At 43.8% G+C, this 26,213-nt stretch overlaps 1 protein-coding gene across 1 annotated transcript in view; it reads left to right on the top strand.

Moving 5' to 3' along the window:
• LOC137281982 (uncharacterized) overlaps positions 1-25,062 on the top strand; it is a 105,570-nt gene extending 80,508 nt beyond the window's left edge. Inside the window, exons 30-34 of the mRNA XM_067813730.1 lie at positions 18,177-18,480; positions 19,429-19,628; positions 19,957-20,189; positions 24,027-24,091; positions 24,993-25,062. Of these exons, the coding sequence (XP_067669831.1) occupies positions 18,177-18,480; positions 19,429-19,628; positions 19,957-20,189; positions 24,027-24,091; positions 24,993-25,001 (811 nt within the window). The 3' untranslated portion in view covers positions 25,002-25,062. The remainder of the gene's footprint in view (positions 1-18,176; positions 18,481-19,428; positions 19,629-19,956; positions 20,190-24,026; positions 24,092-24,992) is intronic.
• The last annotated feature ends 1,151 nt before the right edge of the window (positions 25,063-26,213 follow it).

Below are 26,213 nucleotides of genomic sequence, written 5' to 3'. Positions count from 1 at the left end.
TCGAATCTCCATCAGCAGGGAATCCGTGTCAGTGTACAGCACTTCACACCTGCCACCGTACTGTTTCTTGAGCTCGTTGTAGTAAAAGTCGTACATCAGGTGTTTGGATAAATCGAGGATGCTCATCCCCACGTAAACAGGCCGGTTGAATTTTATGTGGCTTTTCTTCATGTGTAGGGCAACCAGGTTGTCTGTGAATATCTTACTACGGTTGAATGCCGGACTGGCTATCAATCTCCTCAGCTTGTCTTCCTCACTCGACCGAACCAGCTTCACGGTCACGCGTTTCCTCAGGTTCTCCATAGTCTTACCAAACACCGAGTTGTTCATGAGCTTGTAGAGATTTTTCTCAAAATCACTGGTGGCTTTTTTTCGTAGGTCTGTGTTCATTCTGATGTAGGGCTCCATCCATGGGCTCTGGTCGAACATGAGCACCCTGTGTATTTTGGTCAGCCTCATACCCAACGACAGGTACAGCTGTAGGTTGCGATAGTGAACGATGTACTTGGTCTTATTCATTAAGTTAGGCACGAGTTTTTCAACGTCTGTCACACGCCCACCTAACAAGTTATGTTGGTACTCAGACATCCAGTCTGGGTTAACCCTCATACGTTCGGGGGCCAGGGGGTAGCTGTTGTGTGATGTGTGTAATTCCTTGGTATACTCTAAGTCAACCTCGAGGATATACCCTTTGTTCGAATCTGATGCAACCCCCATAACATCAACGTGGGGTACCCATTCGAATCCCCCTGTAGGTAGATACTGGCTCATGGCCCAGCCGTACAGGTTGTTTGCGTCGAGGTAGAGAATGTGATTGGTTGGCTTGTTAGGATCGTAACCTTTCACGTATTGATTATTTGCTTTCGCGTATCGTTTGGATGCCATGGAAATCCCACCTCGCAAGCCTTTCTCAATGAATAGGTGCATGTCGTAATCTGTGAGTAATTCCAAATTAACTCCGGTCTTTTTAAGCAAGGCGTCCCACGACAGACCTGGGCTGGTGTAATACCATGCGGGGTCGAGTTTATACTGCTTGAAACACATCCGCCTAAACGTCTCAAACACGTCGGCTAACAGCAGTACGTCTGTCCTCAAGTACAGGTCGTGATAATCACCCAGGTTCTTACAACCCAGTTTATTCCATACGTTAGTCGCGTGCGAGTAATCATCTCGTGAGACGGACGCCTCATTCAGCTTGCTATAAAAGCAGTCAATAGGGGGTAGTCTGGTCTCGGTGAACTTGACCCAACTATCCATGTACTCATAGGGGTACACACCCTTCCTCATAAGCAGGGGTCTAGTCTCGGCGTCTGTGTATCGATCGGTGATAGGGAAGGTATTGTTGGCCTTGACCAGACTGTCGAGTGACGACAGGAGGAACTGAAACGAGTCAATGAACCTAAGTCCGTTTAAGCTGAAGGAGATGTATCTCTCCATGTTGTTGGGGATGCACGTTATATTACCATCGATTTTCGCGATGGCCTGCATGATCAAGTGTGAGTCGTACCCTCTCAAGTTGTGAAAGACAACGGGGATGTTTATTGTCTTAGGGTTGATTTTAAGCTTGAGGTTGCACGCGCTGTGAGCAGCGCCTCTATACTTACCAGTTATGTGGCAGTGATCTCTCACCGAATCACCGTTAAGTGGTGAGTCGCACACGTGACAGTTAGTGCTACTAGCGTGAGCTAGCCTGTCGACTCGGGTCATACGCATGGGAGCGATTCTATACAATGCATTCCTAATAATTTTTTCTTCCTCCTGCAAACACTTTAGAAACCTTTCAGCCGCGTCAGGGCCCCTATACACTACCGGAGCTTTCGTTTCCACGTCACAACGGACGACAATGTATCCAAACCCACAGGCTTTATGCTCTTGTTTGGGGGAATCCCCCACAACTAAGGCTTCAAAGTCGGCGTATATGATATAAGGCACAGACATTTGGTTCTTGTGGTTACCGAATTTTAGGATATTATCACCTTCCTTAGGCATGTCGACTCGTATGGCCGTCTGCCCCACACCTTGACAATCATCCTGGTGGGATTCTAATAAATCAGCTCGTGTGAAGCCATGTAGGCATCGTTCACAGAAGTGGGTCTTTTCTCTGTGTGCCGATTGGTCATACAACAGCCTGCTAAAGTGTTTTATCCATGTGTAGTGATACTTGTCACCTCGCTGGATCATGAATATATTGATAACTTGGCAATCCTTCACTTCGCTGACCCTGTGTACTATTGTTGTGTTACCTTCGTGCCCAAAGACATTTATAGCCAGATTATTCTGTTTTTCTACTTTAGTGATCTGGGATATGGGGGTGGGTTCATCTATACCATCCCAGTTGAGCCCATCTTCCTGAGGATAATTAGAAGACCTGTTCGGATTAGTGTCAGCTGGAAATAAGGCTGACCTGATAGCTAACCTCAGGCAATCGTTTCCTCTATTCTTAACGTTTACTATGGCATGTTTGTTCCTATAGTAGGGTGGCAAGGCTAGGTATGACCCGCCTCTGAATGGCACGTAGTTAGCTATGTCTAGATAGACATTATCGATTTTATCTACAGCCCACCCGGACCCCAAGTGTGTGTAGCGTTCTAGGTATTCTCGTATCTGCTGAAAACTGGTATCGATTGATGCGTCAATGGTCTCTGTATGTGTGACAACCTCTTGTTTACCTCGGAAGTAAGGCTGAACATATTCAGTGGCCCCTGTGGGGCCCCCAACCTGCTTATCGAGCGACATTTTCACTGTGATCTGAAACTTGATACTTCCTAGGTTATTTAGTTCCTGGTTGACCTTATCAGCTATCAGAGGCTTGATATCTGTAATGTCTATGTTTCTATCAACGTGCATGCGCCAACCTCTCAAATAGTTGCCTACAGCGCGCTCAGTGCGCACGAACTGTAGGTCAATAGCTCTATTCTGTCGTAATAATTCTACAAGCTGTGGTTTTCTCATACGGGAATACCCGCCTAACCCCAAATCGTGTGCCTCGGCTTTCAGTTGTTTTACAGTGGGACGTGCTACGGGGGTATGTGATAACAATTCGACTAACCCGGCTCTCCCCAGGTTTGAATAACCCGTGTATCCAAGCTGTTTTGCTTGAGCTTTTAATTGTTTTACCGTAGGAGGGGCTTCTAAACCTAGTAATCTCAACAATGCTGACTTCCGCATTCTAGAATACCCGATCACACCTCTCTGTTTTGCGACCCGCTTGAGCTCGCGTACAGTAGTCATAGTGTTTACACCTAACATAACCAATGTCTAATTGGGTCACAGTAAAGGGAAAACATTTATTTGGAGTCTATCTTGAGCAGTCGCCTACGTTCTTTTATGTAGTCCTTTTTATTCTCGTAGATGAGTTGATGTCTGACTACGTTCGCTCCGTGAGCTTTACATAGACAGTAGTGTCCTTTAACCCCGATACCACACACAGAACACGTGTAGTTAGGACTTCCCATATGGAAACAACAGAACCCCTGATTCCTGCATTTCCTACCACAGGCCTCGGTCTTCCCCATAAGTATGTATTCGCATCGGTATGGAGCGGGTCTCATGTTTACTTATATAGGTATTTAATTTAATTGCTTCGCAACCAACGCAGTAGCTGCTATACCCAACACTATGAAGCCCAGTTCACGATTCATTTGTCCCTTGGATGGTGTGTAGTACTGAGCGAGTGTGGGTTTATTGAGCGGTTCCAATCGTTTACCAGTTAGTAGGTAGTATTCTTTCATTGCTTCATCGACATCGTTGAATGTTTGAACGGCATGGTTTTCACGCTGGAGTTGTTCGTTAATAAAATCGATCCTCTGGAGGCGTTTTTTAGCGTACTCGGCCTGTGCCTTTTGTAAGTTCTCAGTAGCGAGATCGTGCCGCTTCCTTTCTTCCTGTATTTCAGCCGCGTGATCATCTCGTAGTTTCGAGAAGAGGAAATTTCTCCCGGAAAATGCCAGGGCATTCACTAACGCCCCACCGACCATCATAGCTATCGTGGCCATCCTATATTTATTTCATTATATTATCAGGTATTATCCCTTGTTTTACTAGGATGTCTTTTGTGGCCATCGCCATACCAAGGTTCATTATGAGCATACCCATATCCTGCAGGTTGAAATCTAGCTTGATAGTTGGTTGTTTAAGCACCATTTTAGTCAACCGAGCGTACCCTACTGCTAGACTGGCGACCACTGTGGCGTGGTATGCGTCGTTGACGAACGTTTTCCCCTCAGACATTATGTATATATAAAAATATTTTAAATTATAACATGATATGCGGGTTGACAGTGGGGGTACCCCCCACACCCCCAACAGTGGGGGTTACCACCTCAGGTACCACCTCACGGTGAGGGTTTCCTACAGTGGGGGTACCCCCCACACCCCCACGATATAACCACGAGATAGCCAAGGCAGCAGTTACGCCTACAACCAACAACAGTCGGGTTGGGTTGGTCACTGTAATAATTTTATGTTGGTTACACCACCGTTTTTTACCGGCAGCTACTCTCTTAGGATTCTTCTGTCTGGTTACTGTTGGGGTCACTTCCCCCACTGGTTCCCTGGTCTCCTGTGAAGGGGTCACTTCCCTCACTGTGGGGGGTACCACCACTGGGGTTTCCCTCACTGTGGGGGGTATCACCTCGGGAGCAGTATCCATCTATACTATTATTATTATTTTTTTCTCTCTCAAATTGACAATGCTTTGCCGTGATAATCGCCGCCATCACTGGAGCCAACAACATGCCATATTTGTGGTACAGCCCGCAGCTGATAGAACTCACGGCGTGTTCGATAAAAGGGTCTTTCTCGAGGTCCTCCCACAGGTAAAGTCGGCGCTCTGGTGGAATGGGAAGGAAGTGTGATACAATACCGGTGTATATCTGGGTCATAGCCGATCCTATTGTCTTTGTCATTTCTGCTCCGAGCCGGGACTCGTATCTAGCGTACAGCTTATCGATTTCTTCGGCTGACATTTTGTGAATTTTATCCGGAGTGTAGTCTCCAAAGTAATGTTTGGCTTTGCCACCAACAGCCAACGCCACCAGTTTCTCTCGCTTATCATCAGTGGGGGAACCCTCCACAAACAATTGTTCGAGCAATTCCTCACACTCCATCTTATAATATAACAAGTAAGATTTAGTTTTAACTATATAATACCCGATGCAGAAAAAACACAGAGAAATGAAGGTTAAGTTGCACACGACAAACACTTCAAATATCATAGCTATACTTAGCATTTGCTTAGCATTTGCTTAGCTTTGCTTAGCTTTGCTTAGCTTTAGCACACCCTATATGCTACTGGTTGGTCTGTCTTGAGCACGAGCTTAGCGTGTTTAGTTTCAGCGAGCTGTTTCTTCACCCGTTCCCGTTCTAATTTGCTCATCACATCGTTCTCTCTCAAACACTCCTCGAACGAATCCCTGTCCTTGCAGTGAAATAAGGCCACCCATCGCGTCTGCTCCCTGAGGTCTTTCAACACCGAGTTGAACTTCTGCGTTAGCACCCAGACGCTGTGATTTGCATGCCGGCCGGAGAAGGCCAGGTACGATAGCATGTCTCTCTTTTTTGTTATCTCGCGATTAGCGCTGCAGTCGTCCAGTATGAACGGCGTCGGTTCCCCTTTAAATTTCTCGTGAAGAGCTTTCAACCAGTCCTGCAGGCGTGTTCCAGGGTCGATTTTGTGTACGTCCGGGTCCGTCATCACCCAAGGTCGCGCGTACGTTTTATTCATGCTCAGAGTAGGGCACATGATAACGATGTTATCGAACACATCCTTGTAGTAACCCTCCAACATATCCAACACGAAAACGGTCTTCCCACAGCCAGTCTGCCCGCACACTATGGCGCAGTGTGGGTCAGTGGGGAGTGGGGGGTACCCCCCCGTCAGTAGATGGCTTGCACGAATCTCCCATTGTCTATATTAAGTTGCGCGTCCATAATAACGTACAGATATAATTTCAACTTACCAGCGGGTTGAGCCTTCTTAGTAATCTGGATGGTTATCCCTTCACTGCCGTTATCTATACGGCGCCCGCTACCGTGCAGTTTATCATCATCCGTGGATCGCATGTCCAACCATAGGGCGTACTTGGTGGTCAGGTATTCACCGATCTGCACGGAGCCTAGGTCCAAGTCCTTTGTTATATAATGTGGGGCTCCCCCCACTGTCCCTGGTAGCTTTTTTATCTCATCCCACTGCTGGTGTGGTCTCATACCATGACTGAACAGCTGGTTGGGCACGCCCTCGATGGTCACTTCCACCTTTTCAATCTCGGGGTTGAAAAACTTCTCGCTGTCCCTCCGGAATGGCTCGTAATCCTCCACGGGGACGACCAGGATACCTTTCATCGATCGCGCCGGCACGTTCAGGTTGATATTCCACACAGTGTCGCTCTTATCTCGCACGACTGATCTATGCCTCAGTACGCGATCGTACAGGATAGCCATCTTCCCAGAGTACTGGCTTCGACCCTGCCTGGCCAGCTCCGGGCTAGTGACCATGTCGAACTCCAGAGAGATGTTGTCTATGGCATAACTGGCCTCATCACCGTTCGGCGTACGCACTACTTTGCTATAGTCGTTAAACGTGAGCTCGTATTCGAGCCTATCACCCAGCACGGCCTGGTAAAACGGCGCGTGTCCCGTGAGCAACTCGAAGTCGAGCGGCACGCAGAATCGATTCCCGTATGCTCGAGCGATGGCCTTTTCACCGTCCGATAGCTTGTCTTGCTGGTCTTGCGTGAAGACATACCCTATGCGCGCCCGGGTTGATTTGCTGATACCCTGGTACACATCATTGACTCGTTCTCCCTCGCTTTTCCAGAGATCCCCGTAGCAGTGAAACACGTCGCTGTCGTCGATGCTCAGCACCTCGTTACCGCTGATCTTGACGGTCGTTTTCTTGATGATAGCTCGACCCACGTTCCGCACTAGCTCGCGTTTGTCGTTGTCGGAGGTCAACGTGATATTGAACGCCAGTCGAACAGTGCCTGGTACAATGAGGTCATTCTCGCCTAGGTTTGGAAATCTAACCAGCAGAGTTTGATTCTGGTCTATCTTGCTGGGATTGTTGGTGATGGTCACCGACTGGCGCACGGCTCTGGCGCCTAATGGCTCTCTCAATCTTCTGAAAGGATCTAATTTTCTGCCGTACATTGTTATATAAAGGAAATATATTTTTAATACTTATGGCTGAAGACATAGATATGACGGAGATGTGGGACGATAGTGCCCAGGCATTCAATGATGACCAGGAGACCTCATTCAGTACTGGCCTACAGCTGGATGACGAACTCATTAAGGGCGCCGTCGACAGTTATTACGACGCAGTTGAAAAGAGAGACAACATCAAGCCGTTGGGAAGGGAATATAAGAAGTTTTTTGTTGATACGGGTGGCCCGCTGCGTTTGAAGGCTCACCCAAAGATCGATATCGTGCATCAACGCACGGGAGAACCGCTTGCCTTATCAACACTGAGAACTAAATATAAAATTAAGTTTGTCCAAGAGGAACTAGGTTTCAGAGATTACGGTGGCGCGCGACCTAAGATTCCTCCGAAGTTAGTTCAAAGTCTGGAAGGCATCAGGGACGCCCCATCGGATCAAAACATGACTTATGATATTAAAAAGGTGTTGGCCGACTACGAGAACAAGCCCTTCCCGGGTCTCGAAATTACCTTTCGGGAACTGCGGGGGTTGGACCTGTTGATGCAAACCATTCGTGGTCAGCTCTGGAAAAGCACGGCCAAAATGAGTGAGATAGACGACCACATCGCCTATGAAAAGAAAAAACTCGGTGAAACTGAGGACGAGTCTATGAAAGCCACCATCGAGGAACGAATATGTAATTTGGAAGATGAAAGGCAGACCTGGTTGGAGACAGCGTCCGGCTACAAAGAAAAGCTTAGATCCCAGGTCAGCCGTGTGCGGGAAACCATCAATCAAGTCCTCCACCGAGACACCACGTTAGCAGACAGGATTCGGATATTGTTCCGGGAGCAAGGGATCACCATCGCCAGTATTCTGACTGCATTGGGTTTCATCATATCAACCCTGGTGGTGTCACTGACAGGGGGTACTGTGGGGCCTGCCGGCGGCGGAGTTCCCACCACACCTGGCGGCGGTGTTAAAGACTGGATAAAAAAACTCGGGGAAGGCCTAGCTAAACTAGCTGGTAAAGCCGCCGAAGCCCTTCCCGGCATCCTGGGTAGCATCGTCTCGTGGTTGTTGGGCGCTCTGGCTAAAACTGCCATGTGGCTCAGTCAAAACCTGTGGGCAGCCATCGTCGCCGTGGCGGGTCTGGTGTACGTAGCGGCTAAGAAATCTTTAACCAAATAAGTCCCAAAGCTACCCCACCAACCACCAGGGCCGTTTTATTATCGATGTGATTGGAGGCCTGAATATGGGGGTGTGTGGGGGGTACCTCCACATGAACTTTATACTCCGGGGGTGGCGCCACTATACCCGTTTCACGTGGTGGGATGTGTGGGATATAGGGGGTGTTAATATCGGGGTTGATACCCAACTTTTGATCCGCCGTGGCTATGACTATTTTGTTGTTATAACCCACCACTTTTTTTACTCTCAGTTGCATATCACTCGGAGCCATGTACAGCCCCACGCCGAACACGTAATTGACTTTCGATCTGGCGTATTCTAACACGTTTTGGTAACGGTCGATGGCCCGCGGGAGATCAACTGGAGAATTGATAGCATCCTCAACGTTGGAAACGAACTGTTTCTGAGCGTCGTAAGCAGTTCCCTTACCTAGGATGTTGGAACGCGTCATCGACTGCGCACCCAACAGCGCCCACACGTACGTTCGAATCGAGTCGTTCAAGCGTATTGTACCAGCACAAGTGAATTCTTTCGATGTTTTTGAGATCATTTTAGTCCAGGCTGTGGCTGCATCAGGATTGGTTTGCTTTATACAGCTGACATGGACCTTTTCATTCGTTGTGGGACCTGTAAATGTATGTTTGCTTGGGTTGTATGAACCATCTTTAGAACCGGCTATATATGTTCCGGACCTATAGAAGTACACGAGAACTATACCGAGACCATGGTTCACACCAGGAAGGCGAAAGTCTTTATTCGTTGGAATCTCAAACTCCCCACAAACACGTTCATAAGCGCGTTTATCATAGGGGTTATTTGTCATACTCCACGCTTTATCTTGGGGAAGAGGAGCACTTATTTCCTTCAATATTCGTCTCGTTTGATAATAAATATGAAACAAAATAACCGCCTTACTCAGTTCGTCTATACCGTAGTCTAGTGTCACACCCGACCCTGTCGTCGCACACCACACAGCAAGGTGGAGTTGGTTCTGCCAAAACTGCATTGGGTTTTGATTCCAGTTTACCACCGCCTGCGCGTTATTAACGGACACGATATAGTTTTCAAAGATATTAATAAAGGTTGCTTTAAACCCCGTACTACCTACCACCACGATTTTCAAGTGTGCTAAGTCCATATTATAATATATAAATTATATATTATAATATGTACATAACACTTCCAGGAATAACGAGCGGTGAGGCCGTTCAGCTGACGCACGCGATCGATAACACGTCAGGTCAACTCGAAGTCGCACTCTGCGATATCACCTACCTACCGCAATGGACTAACATCAACGCCAGCAACAATAAGCTGTTCGTCAGTGGAACTCGCAGTCAGATAACTGACGGCTACTACAGCGTGTGCTCTCTAAACGACGAGGTCTTCAAACCCCTGGGAGCCGAACTCAAGATGAACGACTCAAACGGCACAGTGGTGTTAATCAACAACGGAAGAACCTCCTTGAGGCTCGGCCGACCATTAGCGAGGATACTCGGTATGTCTCCTGACGAGATAAAACCAACAACAACCGTCACAGGCACGAAGTTACCCGACCTAGTACCGTACCGAGAGCTGTACATTCATCTCGGTCAGGTGAGCACAACGTACAACATTCAAGGAGGTCACCCTTCCACTATACTGAGAGCAGTGCCGGTGAAAACTGAGAAATACAACGACGGTAGAACCGAGTCGTTTTCACCACGGCAGTATAAGAGATTAACCCAGGGTAACATACCTGAGCTGATAATATCGGTGTTAGATATAAATCATAATCCTGTAAATATAGGATACCTCAGCTTAACGCTTCATGTAAAATGACCAGCGCACAAGGGCCCGGAGTGAAAAAATGCGTCAATATCGGGATCTCCGACCTCGGAGACACGCGCGGTTTCAACGCTCCCGGAGTAGATGGTAAATCGTACGCCTTGCAACTGAAAAACAACATTTACAAACGCGTTGAAGTCTCCGGTGGAACCCTAAGTGATATAGTAGATACCACAAGAGCAACAGTCAACACTAAGTACGCCCTTGTCAACACCGGTGATAACTGGATAATATACCCATCGTTCGGGGGTAAACTGTTCGACTTAGACGATGTTGAGAGCACTACCGTCGCCCGAAACAAGCCATATATGCTCGTCTTCACCGAAGATGACAAGTGGGTGTTGTTACCCGATAACAACTGGTTTCTCAATATTAGACTCGGCTCCCCTTACGTGTTTACTGATAACAAAGACAACCACCTAAACAAAGTCGTGAACAATGGAACCCTGCTCGTGGCTTATGTCCCAACTCAGAGACGTAGCGTAGTCGTCAGCCCACTCAACACTATGGCAGCCCACATGCTATCGAGTAAACTGACCATACAAAACGTGACATTGCAGTTGGTGTCTGAATTCGAAGGTGTGGTCAAGATACTAGAGAGTCTACCGGCAAACTCAACACTGATCATCAAAGTCTACCTAGGGGAACCATCGGGGAATGATGTCGAGATCGTGAAGGGGATCAAACTCGGGTGGGTGAAACGACACCAGTATCAAGTTTGCAACGTTTACGTGCGGGTGGGTGTTGGAGCCGACACCAGTCTGGAGGGGGTCAACGTGATCGTGGAAAACAAGATATCACTAACCAAGATCTTCCTGCCTGACAACATACACTTCATGGGTATGAAGTTAACCCCTGAATTATTATCAAAAAACCAGTTGGAAATTATATCGTAATAGTATAATAATGACCAGTCATCCCAACACTACGCTTAACGACCTAGGAGATACGGAGGGATTCGATCAGCCTGGTGAGGAAGATGAATTATACATCCTGCACTTCAAAGACAACGTGTACAGACGGATGTCATTATCAGATTTTAAAGAGCCCAAATGGCTGCTCAACTTAACACCCACCTCACCTTATATCACATTAACCGAATTGGGGCGTATCTCTAAGATTAGGAACAACGGTATCTGGGTCGGGGATTTCATTCCGGAGAGGGAATTAATAAGAACTAACAAAAATAGGTTAATAGCTGCATTCGAAAATAAATTAACATTTAGTAATCCTGAAAGAATATTCCCCCCTTTCACACTCATTATAGAAGTCTTCTTTGAGTATTCAGACAATGGAGACCCCCCAATAGTACACCAAATTTTACCCGGGGTGTCAATACACTGGTATAGCATACACAAAGGCCAATATTGTCGTATTGTTATACAACGGGATACCACGGGTCCTATAAACCACTTAATAAGTCTCAGTGGGGTTTTTATTACAACAGAAAATTCTATTAGCCTCTCACCTCTTACCCTGAGTAGTAGTCTAGATCTTGTAGACTTCAAATTCATTGATAAACTATTAACTGAACCACAATTAAAATATCTTTCATAATATATATTATAGGATGGGTCTGTACCCAGTCGTAGAGGAAGTAGCTAAGACGCTGGAAACCGTAGATGGGTTCCGCTTGAGGCAGTTATGTGATGTGAAACGCCAACTAGAACAAGACCGTGACACGCGGAAAGCACTATGTAAAAAGTACCATAGAGCTTTCAATATCGTGGACGGGGCTGACACTACCCTTATGGCAACCAGCATGGGACTAGGGGCGGCAGGCGTTGGGTTGTTAGCTACCATCGTGGCCGCACCTATAGTGCTAGGTATTGAAATAACGGCAGGGGTGGCAGGGTTGGCAGGGTTGGCGCTTAAGTTAGTATCACGCAGACTGCATCGTAAGGCATTGAAACACGACGAGATCAGGGTTCTGGCCGAAGCAAAGCTCAACACAGTGAGTGAGCGTATTTCCACGGCACTCTCTGATAGTAAGATCTCAGAAGAGGAGTTTCGTTCAATCCTCTCTGAACTCACAAAATATAACGGAATGAAACAAGATATTCGGTCCAAGTCTCGTAAGTCTGCTATCAGCGAGGACGAGAAAAAAAAGTACATAGAACAGGGGATACAAAAAGCCCAACAAGCCTTTATTATGAACACCAAAGAGATCATAGGCGGTTCACGTTAAACTGTTTCATCGATATAAACGTGACATAGGCCGCCAACTTTTTGTAGTAGGGGTAATAGTAGCAAGAGCTAAGGACCCAACCAAAGCCTTATTTACTAAATAAAGCGTTGTAGAGACTTTTTTTTGAAAGTGGTCCAGGAGTTCATGGGTGCCGTGTCACAACTGCTAGCCAAACACGATACAAAGGTCAGAAACCGGCAGACGCTATCAAACTAAAATCAATAGTTGCAGAGTCGGCCGCTCCATTGCGTGGGAAGGAGAAACAGATACCAGATAGGGCCCTAGTGAGGTATCTATACCAGCCGGGGGAACACGAGGGTGATAGCCGTAAGCGGGCCATCCTATATGGTCAGTCAAAACTTACAACATAGATAAAGTGGATATGAAAGCCGATGAACCTAACTTATACTACTTGAGGGATGGGCCGGGTAGGGGGTTTGTAAGAGAAGAATTATTGATCGTACCGTACGGCACAGTGTTACCTCCAACACACGTTAAGTAGTAGGGGTAATAGTAGCAAGAGCTAAGGGCCCAACCAAAGCCTTATTTAGTAAATAAGGCTTTGTAGAGACTTTTCTTGAAAGTGTTTTAAAACCCCCATTGTATATACTACTTTTCTCTAAAACAGCAAGGGACAAGAGAAGACTTAGTTAAAATCACTGATCATGGTGGGGAAGATCGCGCGTATCTTCGACTTGATAAATTATATATCAATGATTCTCTGTACACTTATGACTTGGACAAAGACAAATTATAAACTTGTTATGTTCCGCGGGTCAGCTGGAAAACACCCAAATGCACGTGCTGGGGCGACCCTGAATGTCGACAATGGATCACGTGATGCCGGCCCGGCATTGACTAACAATGAAATCGACACTTAAACTGACAACACTGAACACTATGTGTGGGAATGTGAACGGGTTGAGACATAAACTGTGTTGAGGTGATTTTAAAACCTTTTGTATGAACTTTTGTATGAATCTTTGTGGTTTTATTGAAATATGGAATAACTGTGAAAAAGAGAACATTGAAAGTGAATTTCCAAACTATGATGTTTGTTGCAACTACAGAGGTTTCAGTGATACAGGAGGCTGTATGTGTCCACCCCTCACTTGTGTCTGGTTAAAATAGGTTGTCACCACTTACTCACATGGTATTTCTTGTATTTGATAAAATCTTATGTGGATTTTCAAGTGATGTTTTGATTGGTTTTGTATATATTCACACTCCAACATCATCTTTGGTTACTGATTCAAGGCCATGTAAGGGTATTGGTTACTTGATTTCCCAGATTGTGAGGTTATTTCATCCGGAGATGCTCGCACAGACTCCATGAACCACCACATTATTGATGATGGAAGTCGTTACATTCCAAGCTTAGAAGACATGGATAATCATCTTGATACATTCGATAAACAACGCAGAACACAAGACGCGGTAGTGTAAGATCATGAAAAGGAACTGATTGACATTTGTTGTACATTCGGAATTCATATGCTGAATGGAAGATTCAAGAGGGGTTGTAATGGCGTATTTACTTGGTTTATAGAGCATTGAGCGAGATTAGTCGATTACATTTTACAGTGTTCCCAGAAATTATTGAGAAAATCTTTGGTTTTTTTCTAATGATGCTAAGATTGGAAAAAGGGCTTTCACTATGAACTAAGCATACTAAATAAGGGAGACAACTCTTGAAGGCTTAGAAGGCAGCTCATTACGTCAAGAGTTATCTCCCTTGTCTGAGCAGACGGCTTCCTGTGTTGACATGGCAGAATTTACAGCAAGAGAGAAAAGAAAGCTCATTCTAAATGATTTTGAAAGGGGTGAGGCTGATGCTAAGTGTTAGTTTGTAGACATGGTATTCCTCTGTCTACAGTATACAGAACTCTGAAGAATATTCAAACAGGAACCGGGATAGAGCACAAAGCAGGGGCCGGTCGGCCTAGGAAATTCAGTGTTGTTGATCGCCGAAGACTTGGGCAGATTGTGAGTAGGGGCAAATTGAAAAGTGTTGAGAACATCAGAAATGAAATGATTAGCAGAGGAAGTCCTCAGGTATGCAGTGAAACAGTTAGGCAGGAACTACAGAGACTTAATTGGGTGAAAAAACGTGGAATTCCCTCGCCGTTGATGAAAGATGCACAAAATGAAAAACGTTTAAACTGGTGTCGGGCTCATGAAAATCAAGATTGGGATAATGTTTTCTTTTCGGATGAAAGTTCTGTTTGGCTTTTCCCTAATTGTGTGAAAATTTGGACCAAAGATACTGTCAAACCTATCTACCAGCGACCAAAACATAGCCCGAAGTTTCACATGTGGGGTGGCATATCGGCTCGCGGAGTGACGCCATTGTGTGTTTTCACGGGAAACTTGACAAAAGAAAGATACGTTGACATTCTAAATGGTCACCTTCTTCCGACAGCACAAACATTGTATGAAGATGATTGGATTTTCCAGCATGATAATGACCCAAAACACACTGCGCGCTACACAAAACAGTGGTTGTCGGGCGAAAATGTTCAAGTTTTAGACTGGCCCAGTTACAGCCCAGACCTAAACCCAATTGAGAATGTGTGGGGAGTCATGAAGGACAGAATAAACCAAAAGGGACTGAGAAATATTGAAGATATGAAGGCCGGGGTGGTCCAATATAGGGATACCCTGTCACACGATTACCTACAAACTTTGATGGGTAGTGTGCCTAGGCGTATTCAGGCATGCATTGCTGAGCGAGGAGGTCTAACAAAGTACTAAAACAAGACTGAGACTGTAAAAGGATGATGTTTTAACATGTTTATGTAAGTAAAACGCCAGAAGTTAATAAACGTAATGAGTTACATGACGCAACATGATTCTCAATAATTTCTGGGAATACTAGATGTTTATCAAACCAGTTTGATAAAGTTCGAGATTTCTCAGTGTCTACCCGATGTGAATCATATCGTTTTCCATTGTCTGTGGGGTCCAGTGGGGTGAATATTTCTATTACAAATTGTGAGGAATTGCATAACTTCATCTCAAACTCGTGTTAACGTGGATACTTTCCGTATGCTAGCTACAACATCGACACTGTTGGTGGTAATCTCACTGACATTCTTCACAGCACCGCTGCATGTATGGTTTGGAAAGGAGACCTAAGTATATTTATGATAAATCTCACAAGTCTGTTGTATGGCACGACAGAGAATGTGCAATCCCGAAGTCAAAGAAACAGTTAGACAATTTTAGACTAACTGGAAGTAAAGAGTTATCAACGGAATATGTTCATTCTAGAAATGATTAATGATATTTATGCAGACAGAAGAAGATGCAATAAAAAGAGTGCCAAATTTGCATCTTAGTGGACCGTTCAAAGGACAGCAAATTATTCTGGCAAAAGCTAAATACGACGATGAGCAACAGGAAAATCACACCCACAAATAAATCAGGAACAGTGGAGTGATTATTTTAAAGGCATCTTTAACTTCACAGACAACACTTTGGTAAATCAAAACTAAACGAAGCTGACCTTTCATTGGAGAACCACTATGAACCGACGTGCAAAGTGTACAGTGACAATTACTTTATGTATCTCCTGAACTGAGACGTATCGCTCCAAGAAGTTGAAGCGGCCATAAAAGATATGACATCAGGTAAAGCAGCAGGTCCAGACGGTGGTGAAGCAGAGATGGTGAAAGCCTGTGCTGATCTTTTAAGTCCATATCTTGTCATTGTATATAATACCTTCCCAAGTAAGCAAGAGTATCCTATTGAATGGGCCAAGGGATAAAGCGTACCACTCCACAAGAAAGGCGACATTAACTCGGTCAACACTCCAAAGGTATCTCACTCATGAACATTTTCGGGAAGACATTTTCTTCTATTCTAAACAACAGTCTACAAACATTTGCAGCACTTTATGACAAGATTCCTGGAGCTCAAGCGGGATTTAGGAAAAAACTACAACACAAATGATAATATGTTTACGTTACAATGTTTAATACAGAAATACCTATCAAGGCGAGTGGTCGATTCTATTGTTTGTTCGTGGATTTTAAGAAAGCGTTTGATTCTATAAATATAAAACTTCTAAACGCCTCTGGTATTCACTGTTACAGATGATATTCATTGACGAATCCTTAATGTGCTAAAGAATATGTGTTCAAAAATAGCATATGCTGTCCGAATAACCAACACCGGAGTGTCCGATTACTTTGATTGTCTTAGCGGAGTTAGACAAGGATGTGTCTTGAGCCCCTTTTTGTTCACGATGTGTATATCAGAATTACAAGTAATGCTAGAAAACGCGGAAATTACAGGAATTTTTGTTGGATCTGAATCTTTAGAATTATTACTTTTGCTTTTACGCTGATTTATGTTTACTTCGACTTCATCACCTACCCCTTCTTTGTAATGTAAGACGTAAAGATGATAAATATGCCTGAGCAATATGTAAAATGTGTAACGATAACATCCCAGAGGTTAATGCAATGTAATAATGCTAGTATTCTCCTTAAAACTGTGCAGTTTATTAAGCATGCGCTCGTAATCAGATCCAGTGTGTGTAAATAGTGTATATCAATGTATATTGCCCTGTGTAACTGAAAGTTTGTATCATATGATTGTACCTGTATGATTCGTCCACACAGTGAAGGCAAACTGCATTGCGATTCGGTTTGATCAGAAAGGATAACAAAGTTTGGGTTTTGTGACGTAGAGGAGAACGACTGGTGTCAAACACTGTTCAAGAAGTTTTCCGTTCTATTGAGGGGGCTTCAAGGTATGGGGCAGCATTTGTGAAGAAGAACTGGTCTGGTTTTCATTCAAGGGAATCTAACGGGGAAGTCTAAGTTATCAAATTGAGGAAAGTGCTGATACCTTCTGTTGTACCGTTTATTCGACGACTAAGAGGAGTCATTTTGCAGCACGGCAACGCAATGCCTCACACAACCAGAATTGGTGGAGAATAACTGCACAACGCTAATGACAACATACTGCCTTGGCAAGCTCGTTCTCCAGGCACGAACACCACTAAACATCCCTGGGAACATATTGATCCTCAGCTTGGACCATCTCTAGAACAAGACTCGAGAACACTCTTTAGGTCTTTTGAAACAGGATTCCTGCTGACGTCCTCCGCCGACTGACCACGTCAATGAGGAGACTGTGTTGAAGGTTGTGTTTAGATGGCCAGGGTGGTCGCACTCACTACTTACGACGTGTCCCCAAACTCCTGTCTCATTCTGTGACTCTCTACGCGCTTTTTGAATAAACAATGATTTGTGTATTTTTATTGTTTGTTTTTTTACTTCTGCATTCTTTTTACTGAATGCAAATGCAAGATCAACATTCCGATAAATTTTCAGTCTAAATGGTTACAATATTTACCGTGAATCTCACATTCGTCGTCGTTTGGTATTTTTAGTCAAGCGAAGTCTATGATAACGATTTTTGCAAGTGTGCAGGGCCTGTTCTACTTAATCGCCAAATTAGATGTGGTGTGGCCAATCAGGTTGCATTTTGGTGTCGCGTAGTACACAACCTGATGTTTGGATACCATAAAAATAAAATACCGCCAGATATTATGAGATCGACTCCAGCATCGGCAGGTCGAATCGTGTGAGAATTAGCACACCGATCACTCGATATTCGTTACACTATAGAAATCGACAGGTCGTACTTCGCATGTAGTTTATGGTTCAGTCTACCTGTGCAAGGTCAATAGTAAAACGTCGGGGTTGGGGTTCATGTTTGGTAGGTCAGGTCAGTTCTCTTTCTGCACTGCATCTTTCGATTCAAACCCTGATATAACCACCATATTCAAGTAGTCTATGTACGTATCTCCTGATTAGATTCGAGTTCATCGGCCACAACCTGGTGGACAGTCAGGTGACCGGACAGGTGGACACACTAGATGTCCCTGAGTATGAACGTATCCAGGTGAAGAAGGGAGACGTGATCGGCATCTACTACTTTGACCCTCTCCCCGGGATGGGCTTCACCGAGTGCAGCAGCAGCCAGCATCCCGAAGCTTCACAGATGTCCTGGATCAACACCAAGGTGGAGAATCCCTCCTTCTTTGTGAGCGGGAAGATCTACGACCAGGCGGACAGGAACAAGTGCTACATCATGTCCCTCAAGGCCATGGTCGGACCAGTAAGTATCGTATACCTTGAAGTCACATGTGTAGACATGTATATACGAAATAGTCGACATACGGGTCATTTGGTGTCCCGGTGGACGTTTAGTTAGTGCTGGGACATAGCGGACCCGCGCAGTTCCAGGTCCGCCATGTTATTTTTCACTTCCACGTGGTACGGTGAAATCTCATCAACATGACCAGGACTAATGTTGATATGAACTTTGAAATCTGATTGCTGACAATCGTAACCGATGAAATGTCCCTTTGCAGAAACATGCCTTTTACCATACAATGGTAAGTGTTCTCACCAAGATAAAGCCAACGGTTTTTTTCGGTATCTGTTGGGGTCATATACGGATATCGATGTAAATTAGAAAGGTCATGCGCAAATTTTGGGGACTACATTCACAGTGCAAACAAACATGTCGTCAACGTTCGGTAATCGTGTCCGGGGGACTATTATATTTTTGTTATATGCCTCTGATTTTCCAGCACACTACGTTTATCTTCATTCTACCATAACCGCCTCATTAAGACATTTTTGATAATACACACTGTTGGAAAGTCAGGGGTATATAACGTGATCATATACCGCTAATGACTTTGATTAACCAACCACAATCCAGTGTTTACTGACGTCATGATAGCATACTCCTTACCTACAGCGAAACACTGATCAAAGCGACAACACCCCTAACATCCAGTGAAAAATGACTCCAAACCAAGATACAAATGACCATCAAATTATCGGTCGTAATATAAGATTATTAATCTTTCTGGGAATGTTTTTTGACCCTTATAACCTTTTCTCATCAAGTATCTTTAACTGTTTGTTGACATCTATTTAGATGCACAGGTTTTCACATCACCATTTTCCATGAGAAGCCGATGCTGGATGCTTTTCATCACTGCTTAGAACCCCCGGCCATGGAAGGTGTTAGCATGTCTGCTTATCTATTCAGGCCAGAAAATACCAGCTGTACCGCACCAACTGGCTTCCACTGATAAGCCGTGGGAATGTAGGATCGGCGGAGTATGTGTACACAGGCATCAACGCCAACTTCCGTATCGAGAAGGATGGCGAGATCGTCCTGTGGAAGTTGTACTCCAAATATGTGGGAGACATCGCGCTGCAAGTGTGGAGGGAAGTGGGAACAAATAAGTAAGTCCTAAAGATACATCCCATTATGTGTATACGCTGCATGCCATATGTTTCAACCCACGATGCCATGTAAGGATCCCGTTGTAGAACAGGCACACCTTCATTGTTTGATTGAAGTTGAATCCAGTAAATGTTTGTCATGTGTGATTGTTCCGGATGTTCTGGTTCTGACTCCGAGATAAAAATGGCATGCTGCTTTTGGGAGGCGACAGATATGATCTGATGTTGAGGTGCTCGCTCGTGTGTACACAATACTTTCTTCTTTTAACACATACAGACTGTATACTGGTGATAAACAAAAACCTAACACAGGTCCGTTCTACTTCAGGTACAGTCTTGTTGGACAGAACATCGTGAAGACCGTCGACAACGACGTACAGGTGGTAACCGTCAACTCCAACGACCGCATCAGCGTGAAGGCTGGTCAGTTGATCGGGGTGCACTACGGCAAGAACAAAGGCGGCCTCTGTTACAACTCCTGCAACGACGACGATAACCCAGAGGCAAAAGACGTGAGCTGGATGGAACCTTCTGTAGCCAGTTCTTCATCTATAACCCCAGGTAAATGTGACCGAATGAATGTTGTTTTACGCTGACGTCAGCACCATTCCAGCTATACTCAGAGGCAAAAGTTAGTGTCATCAAATACTATATAAGTGAGAATATAATTTATAACGCATTATAATAGTCTTCATAATGCACTTCCTCCATAAGCCGAGGAGGTCCTGAGGTCCTGTCTATTGATTTGTGTTTTGCAATGCGTCTCGAATCTTTGTCGCCTAGAATGTTGTTTCTAGCCTGTTTGGCATTATCTTTGTCACGAATTTGAACTGAAAGTAAATGATGACAAGACCGTGAAAGTGCTTGAAACCAGAACATCCTTACGTTTGAAAACTAGTTTAACGTGCACAGGAACACCATATACTGCTTATGGAGACGATCCCAATGAAATGCGGTCGTTGCAGTCCCCTTGTAACCACGCTATGCAACGATCGCTGGATTCGCACCAACCATCTACCAGCCACAATGACAGCCCGAACAATTCCTGAATTTCGCCACTGGATACTTGCTAGACCTCTTGCTAAACGACATTGAGTTGACATTAAGTTTCCAACGTCTAGGACTGCAGTGATGCATCCATGGTGGAGTGCACATGAGTGGAGGCATATTCTATTCACTGACTAGTCCAGATACCTCCTGCTGATGGCCGAGCCGAGTTTCTCTGAGACGTGGTAAGCGTTATGTTAGGAAATGTGTCCTTGAGGCCGACCGTTTGGCGGCGACGGCGTGACGGTAACCAGTGCTGGACGCTTGCTTGCCATCAATGGCTATTTAACGGTTCTCAGATGCTAAGACGAAATTGTTAATCCAGTCGTCATACCGTTTCTCAAGCAGAATGGTCCAAGAATCATCTTAGAGCAAGAAAACACCATACCTCATGTCGCCGGGCTGGTTCATCAGTTCTGGAGCAGCATGATGTTAACATTCTTCGGGAAGGCCCTTAGCTTCCCACATCTGAGACATGGGGAGGAGATTAAGACCGTTGGCCATATTCCCTAGCCACACTCCAGGAACTCCCTCAGGTGCTTCCAAAGATATTGAATACTTTTCCAAAGGACTTCTTGCGATGTTTGGTTGGCTCTTCGAGGCGCAGTTGTCAAGCATGCATCAATGTTCATGGACTACATACCCGTTATTTACTGTGTGAATTTCATTCTGACGGTTCTCTCACTGTTACGTCTTTAGCATCTGTCCCCTAGATAAGTTTTAAATGTGCCACTGTGAAATGATGTTCTTGCAATACTAATAGTTAAAAATGATCAGTTGTTAATTCACATCTTAAAGTCAGTTACAATACCTTTTGCCTTTGAGTATGTGTAAGTGTGGCACATTATTGCGAATGTCTGCCTTACTCTCATGCCAGAGTTTTCTCTATATTCCTGTACGCTATGTTACAGAATGAATGAAGTAAACATGTCTCACGATCATGTGCAACCACACATTAGGGTCCGTGTGCAAGACACAGTATGTAAATGGGAATATGGTTACATGACCTATATATCACACAGAATATCGTTACATGACCTATATATCACACAGAATATCGTTACATGACCTATATATCACACAGAATATCGTTACATGACCTATATATCACACAGAATATCGTCACCTGACCTATATATCACACAGAATATCGTTACATGACCTATATATCACACAGAATATCGTTACATGACCTATATATCACACAGAATATCGTTACATGACCTATATATCACACAGAATATCGTTACATGACCTATATATCACACAGAATATCGTCACCTGACCTATATATCACACTGGATATCGTTACATGGCCTATATATCACATAGAATATCGTTACATGACCTATATATCACACAGAATATCGTCACCTGACCTATATATCACACTGGATATCGTTACATGGCCTATATATCACATAGAATATCGTTACATGACCTATATATCACACAAAATATCGTTACATGACCTATATATCACACTGGGTATGGCTACATGACCTATATATCACACAGAATATCGTTACATGACCTATATATCACACAGAATATCGTTACATGACCTATATATCACACAGAATATCGTTACATGGCCTATATATCACACAGAATATCGTTATGTGACCTATATATCACACAGAATATCGTTACATGACCTATATGTCACACTGGATATCGCTACATGGCCTATATATCACACAGAATATCGTTACCTGACCTATATATCACACAGAATATCGTTACATGGCCTATATATCACACAGAATATCGCTACATGGCCTATATATCACACAAAATATCGGTACATGGCCTATATATCACACAGAATATCGCTACATGGCCTATATATCACACAGAATATCGTTACATGACCTATATATCACACAGAATATCGTTACATGGCCTATATATCACACAGAATATCGTTATGTGACCTATATATCACACAGAATATCGTTACATGACCTATATGTCACACTGGATATCGCTACATGGCCTATATATCACACAGAATATCGTTACCTGACCTATATATCACACAGAATATCGTTACATGGCCTATATATCACACAGAATATCGCTACATGGCCTATATATCACACAAAATATCGGTACATGGCCTATATATCACACAGAATATCGCTACATGGCCTATATATCACACAGAATATCGTTACATGACCTATATATCACACAGAATATCGGTACATGGCCTATATATCACACAGAATATCGTCACCTGACCTATATATCACACAGAATATCGTTAAATGACCTATATATCACACAGAATATCGGTACATGGCCTATATATCACACAGAATATCGTCACCTGACCTATATATCACACAGAATATCGTTACATGACCTATATATCACACAGAATATCGGTACATGGCCTATATATCACACAGAATATCGTCACCTGACCTATATATCACACAGAATATCGTTACATGGCCTATATATCACACAGAATATCGTTATATGACCTATATATCACACAGAATATCGTTACCTGACCTATATATCACACAGAATATCGGTACATGGCCTATATATCACACAGAATATCGTCACCTGACCTATATATCACACAGAATATCGTTATATGACCTATATATCACACAGAATATCGTTACATGACCTATATATCACACAGAATATCGTTACATGACCTATATATCACACAGAATATCGTTACATGACCTATATATCACACTGGATATCGTTACATGGCCTATATATCACATAGAATATCGTTACATGACCTATATATCACACAAAATATCGTTACATGACCTATATATCACACTGGATATCGTTACATGGCCTTTTTATCACACAGAATATCGTTATATGGCCTATATATGAATATGGTTACGCGGCTTGTATATCACACAGAATATGGTTAGACAGTCTATAATACTTACAGAATATGATTACACGACCTATATGACACATAGAATATTGTTAAATGGCCTGCATGGCAAACAGAATATGATTACATGACCTATATGGCACACATAATATGGTTAGACAGTCTATATGACTTACAGAATATGATTACATGACACATGGATATTGTTACAAGGCCTATTTGTCACACAGATATATTGTTTCATGGCCTATATGTCACATAGATATATGGTTACATGGAATTATATGTCACAGAGATATATTGTTTCATAGCCTATATGTCACAGAGATATGTTGTGTCATGGCCTAATATGTCACACAGATATATTTTGTCATGGCCTAATATGTCACACAGATATATTGTGTCATGGCCTAATATGTCACACAGAATATGGTTATATACTGAACATGTGATGTTTAATGTTACAGACAAGGTGTTCACTTTCCAAGAGAGGAGTTGTCGAATTTTCTCTCTCACTGCCTTCATCAAACCAGTAAGTGCTTTGTCCAAGTTGGGTCACGTATAGTCCTGATTATCTACGTCAATACAGACCCTTGGGACACTGTCAGGCGTATATTCCAGGTTTCTGTATGTCAGAACATTGCCATCCTGCCATGTATCCCAGGTGTATCGGTCGGTCTCCTTGTAGCAGTAAACAGTTAGTACAGGGATGCAGTATTACCCAGCAGTGTTCTAACTGCTTATAGTCCGCTCAGAAACGGACTCGGCGTGAAACATGAAATGTTTAGTAGCAACAGAAAGACAGTGTAATGGGAAAGCGGTATTGAAGCTATCCCAAAGCACTGTGATGGGGATATTCAACAACAGTCAATCTTCCAAAACAGACCTAGGCTCTGCATCTAAGGTGAAACAATCTTCATAAAACACTTTGTCTTCATATTTTGAGAAATGTGGATGTACGATCATGTAGCTGTTCTGGAATTTCATACAAAGCCCTTTTATATTATAAGCTGTTCAGTGGTCACGAGGGGGCATGAATCGATGTACCCTCGGTGTTTGTGTATGCTCGCTGAGCCTGAGAGATAAGAAGCACTACCAGGAAGTACCGAATGCATGGCTTGCCATTGGCAGTGGTGTACATTGTGATGTACCTGGCTTGTAAATTAACAGAAGAGCGTTCAGCCAGTCAGAAAGGGACATTTATGTGTTAAGTAAGATGATAATCCATGTCGCCCTCGTGATCCGTGAACAACTTATGACACAGGTATCTAATTGTCAGTTCTTGTCATGTAAGTTATACCACGATGAGGAGGAGGGGGCAGTAGCACATTCAAATAGTACGTCTGTACGTTACAATTATGACCATTACAACACAGTACATGGACGTCGTACACCTGTGTGTCTAAATGACCAAATGTGTTTATGGTTTGTAGGTGGCGTGACGTGAAGATACCTCCGGCTGACTGTTTCTGCAAAGAGCAAAAATAAACGAATCGCAAAGCACTTTCGGGTTTTTCTGTTGTGTTGACGATTGGTCTCTACATTATTACTTTACATAAAGAAAGTTTTGTAAGGACATGTTTTACCGTTCTTATGGTTCACTTCACTGTCCATGCCTACTTCCTGTCAAAAGCTTAGCCTCACTGGAAACACCCTCTCCAGTAACTTGGGGAATAAACCTTATGCACATGAATTGCACGACGATCATGCATTAATTGCTGAAAAGCATATTGTGGTAATGTCGTGCGTTTGAACAGCTGGGTTTGGGTGTAAAGTTTCTGAAGAAGTTACCAATTTCTACAGAACTTTATCATGTATTGAACACGTGACTATAATGTTTTCAACGTTAAGAATTTGTTTCACCGTACACCAGTTCATGGCTACACAGTACCTTCAAACACCATGTACTATAACGTATGTTATATTCTAGTACTCTTTGGTTGAGTCCCATCCGGGATTTGAACCCGCACCCTCAGACTCAGGCACCTAATCGGCAGCACACAAAGTTAGCCGCCAAACCCGCTCAGCTTGTGTACCCCAGTCTGCCAGGAGCCAGCAGGGCATTACCTTGGATTAGAGGACATATATGACGGAGTTGGCAAGGGCAAGTTGTTCCCTGTGTAATATGATCCTGGGTAATTAGGTTACCCATAAAGAGGGGTGTCCCCAGTTTACCAGCAGATATTGTTCGAAGGTTCCAGATCACTGGACCTTGTTAATCTCTTAAAACGACAGTTGATGTACCTTTAGTTGCCCCTGACCTGGTGAACACGGTTCACCTGAACTGACACTAATAGGAGTGAATGATTAAATTTTAAGTCATTGTATTATGGCAAACGGACGAGTTGAGCGCACATTCATCAGAGTTATATGATATACACAAATTGAAAACCAGACGACGACAGACTGTGTACGGGAAGTGTTATAAGGCTTGAAGTTCTACAACAATCAACACCGCCAACAACCTCATCAGCACCTACAGGATCATGATCCACAACCATGTACCAGATCCTACAAAGCTGAAACCATCCTTGCCAACTTGAGAGAAATAGACAAAGCTGATCACAGACTAGTACCGAGTATCCGCCAAGAGGAGGTTAATATAGCAAAATTGTATACCTTAGCAACATTAAGGATGGAATATCAGTTTTGTA

Source organism: Haliotis asinina, chromosome 4 (assembly GCF_037392515.1).
Source record: "Haliotis asinina isolate JCU_RB_2024 chromosome 4, JCU_Hal_asi_v2, whole genome shotgun sequence".
NCBI lineage: Eukaryota > Metazoa > Mollusca > Gastropoda > Lepetellida > Haliotidae > Haliotis > Haliotis asinina.
Note: the sequence above shows the minus strand (reverse complement) of the source record. Positions and strands in the feature narration are given on the sequence as shown.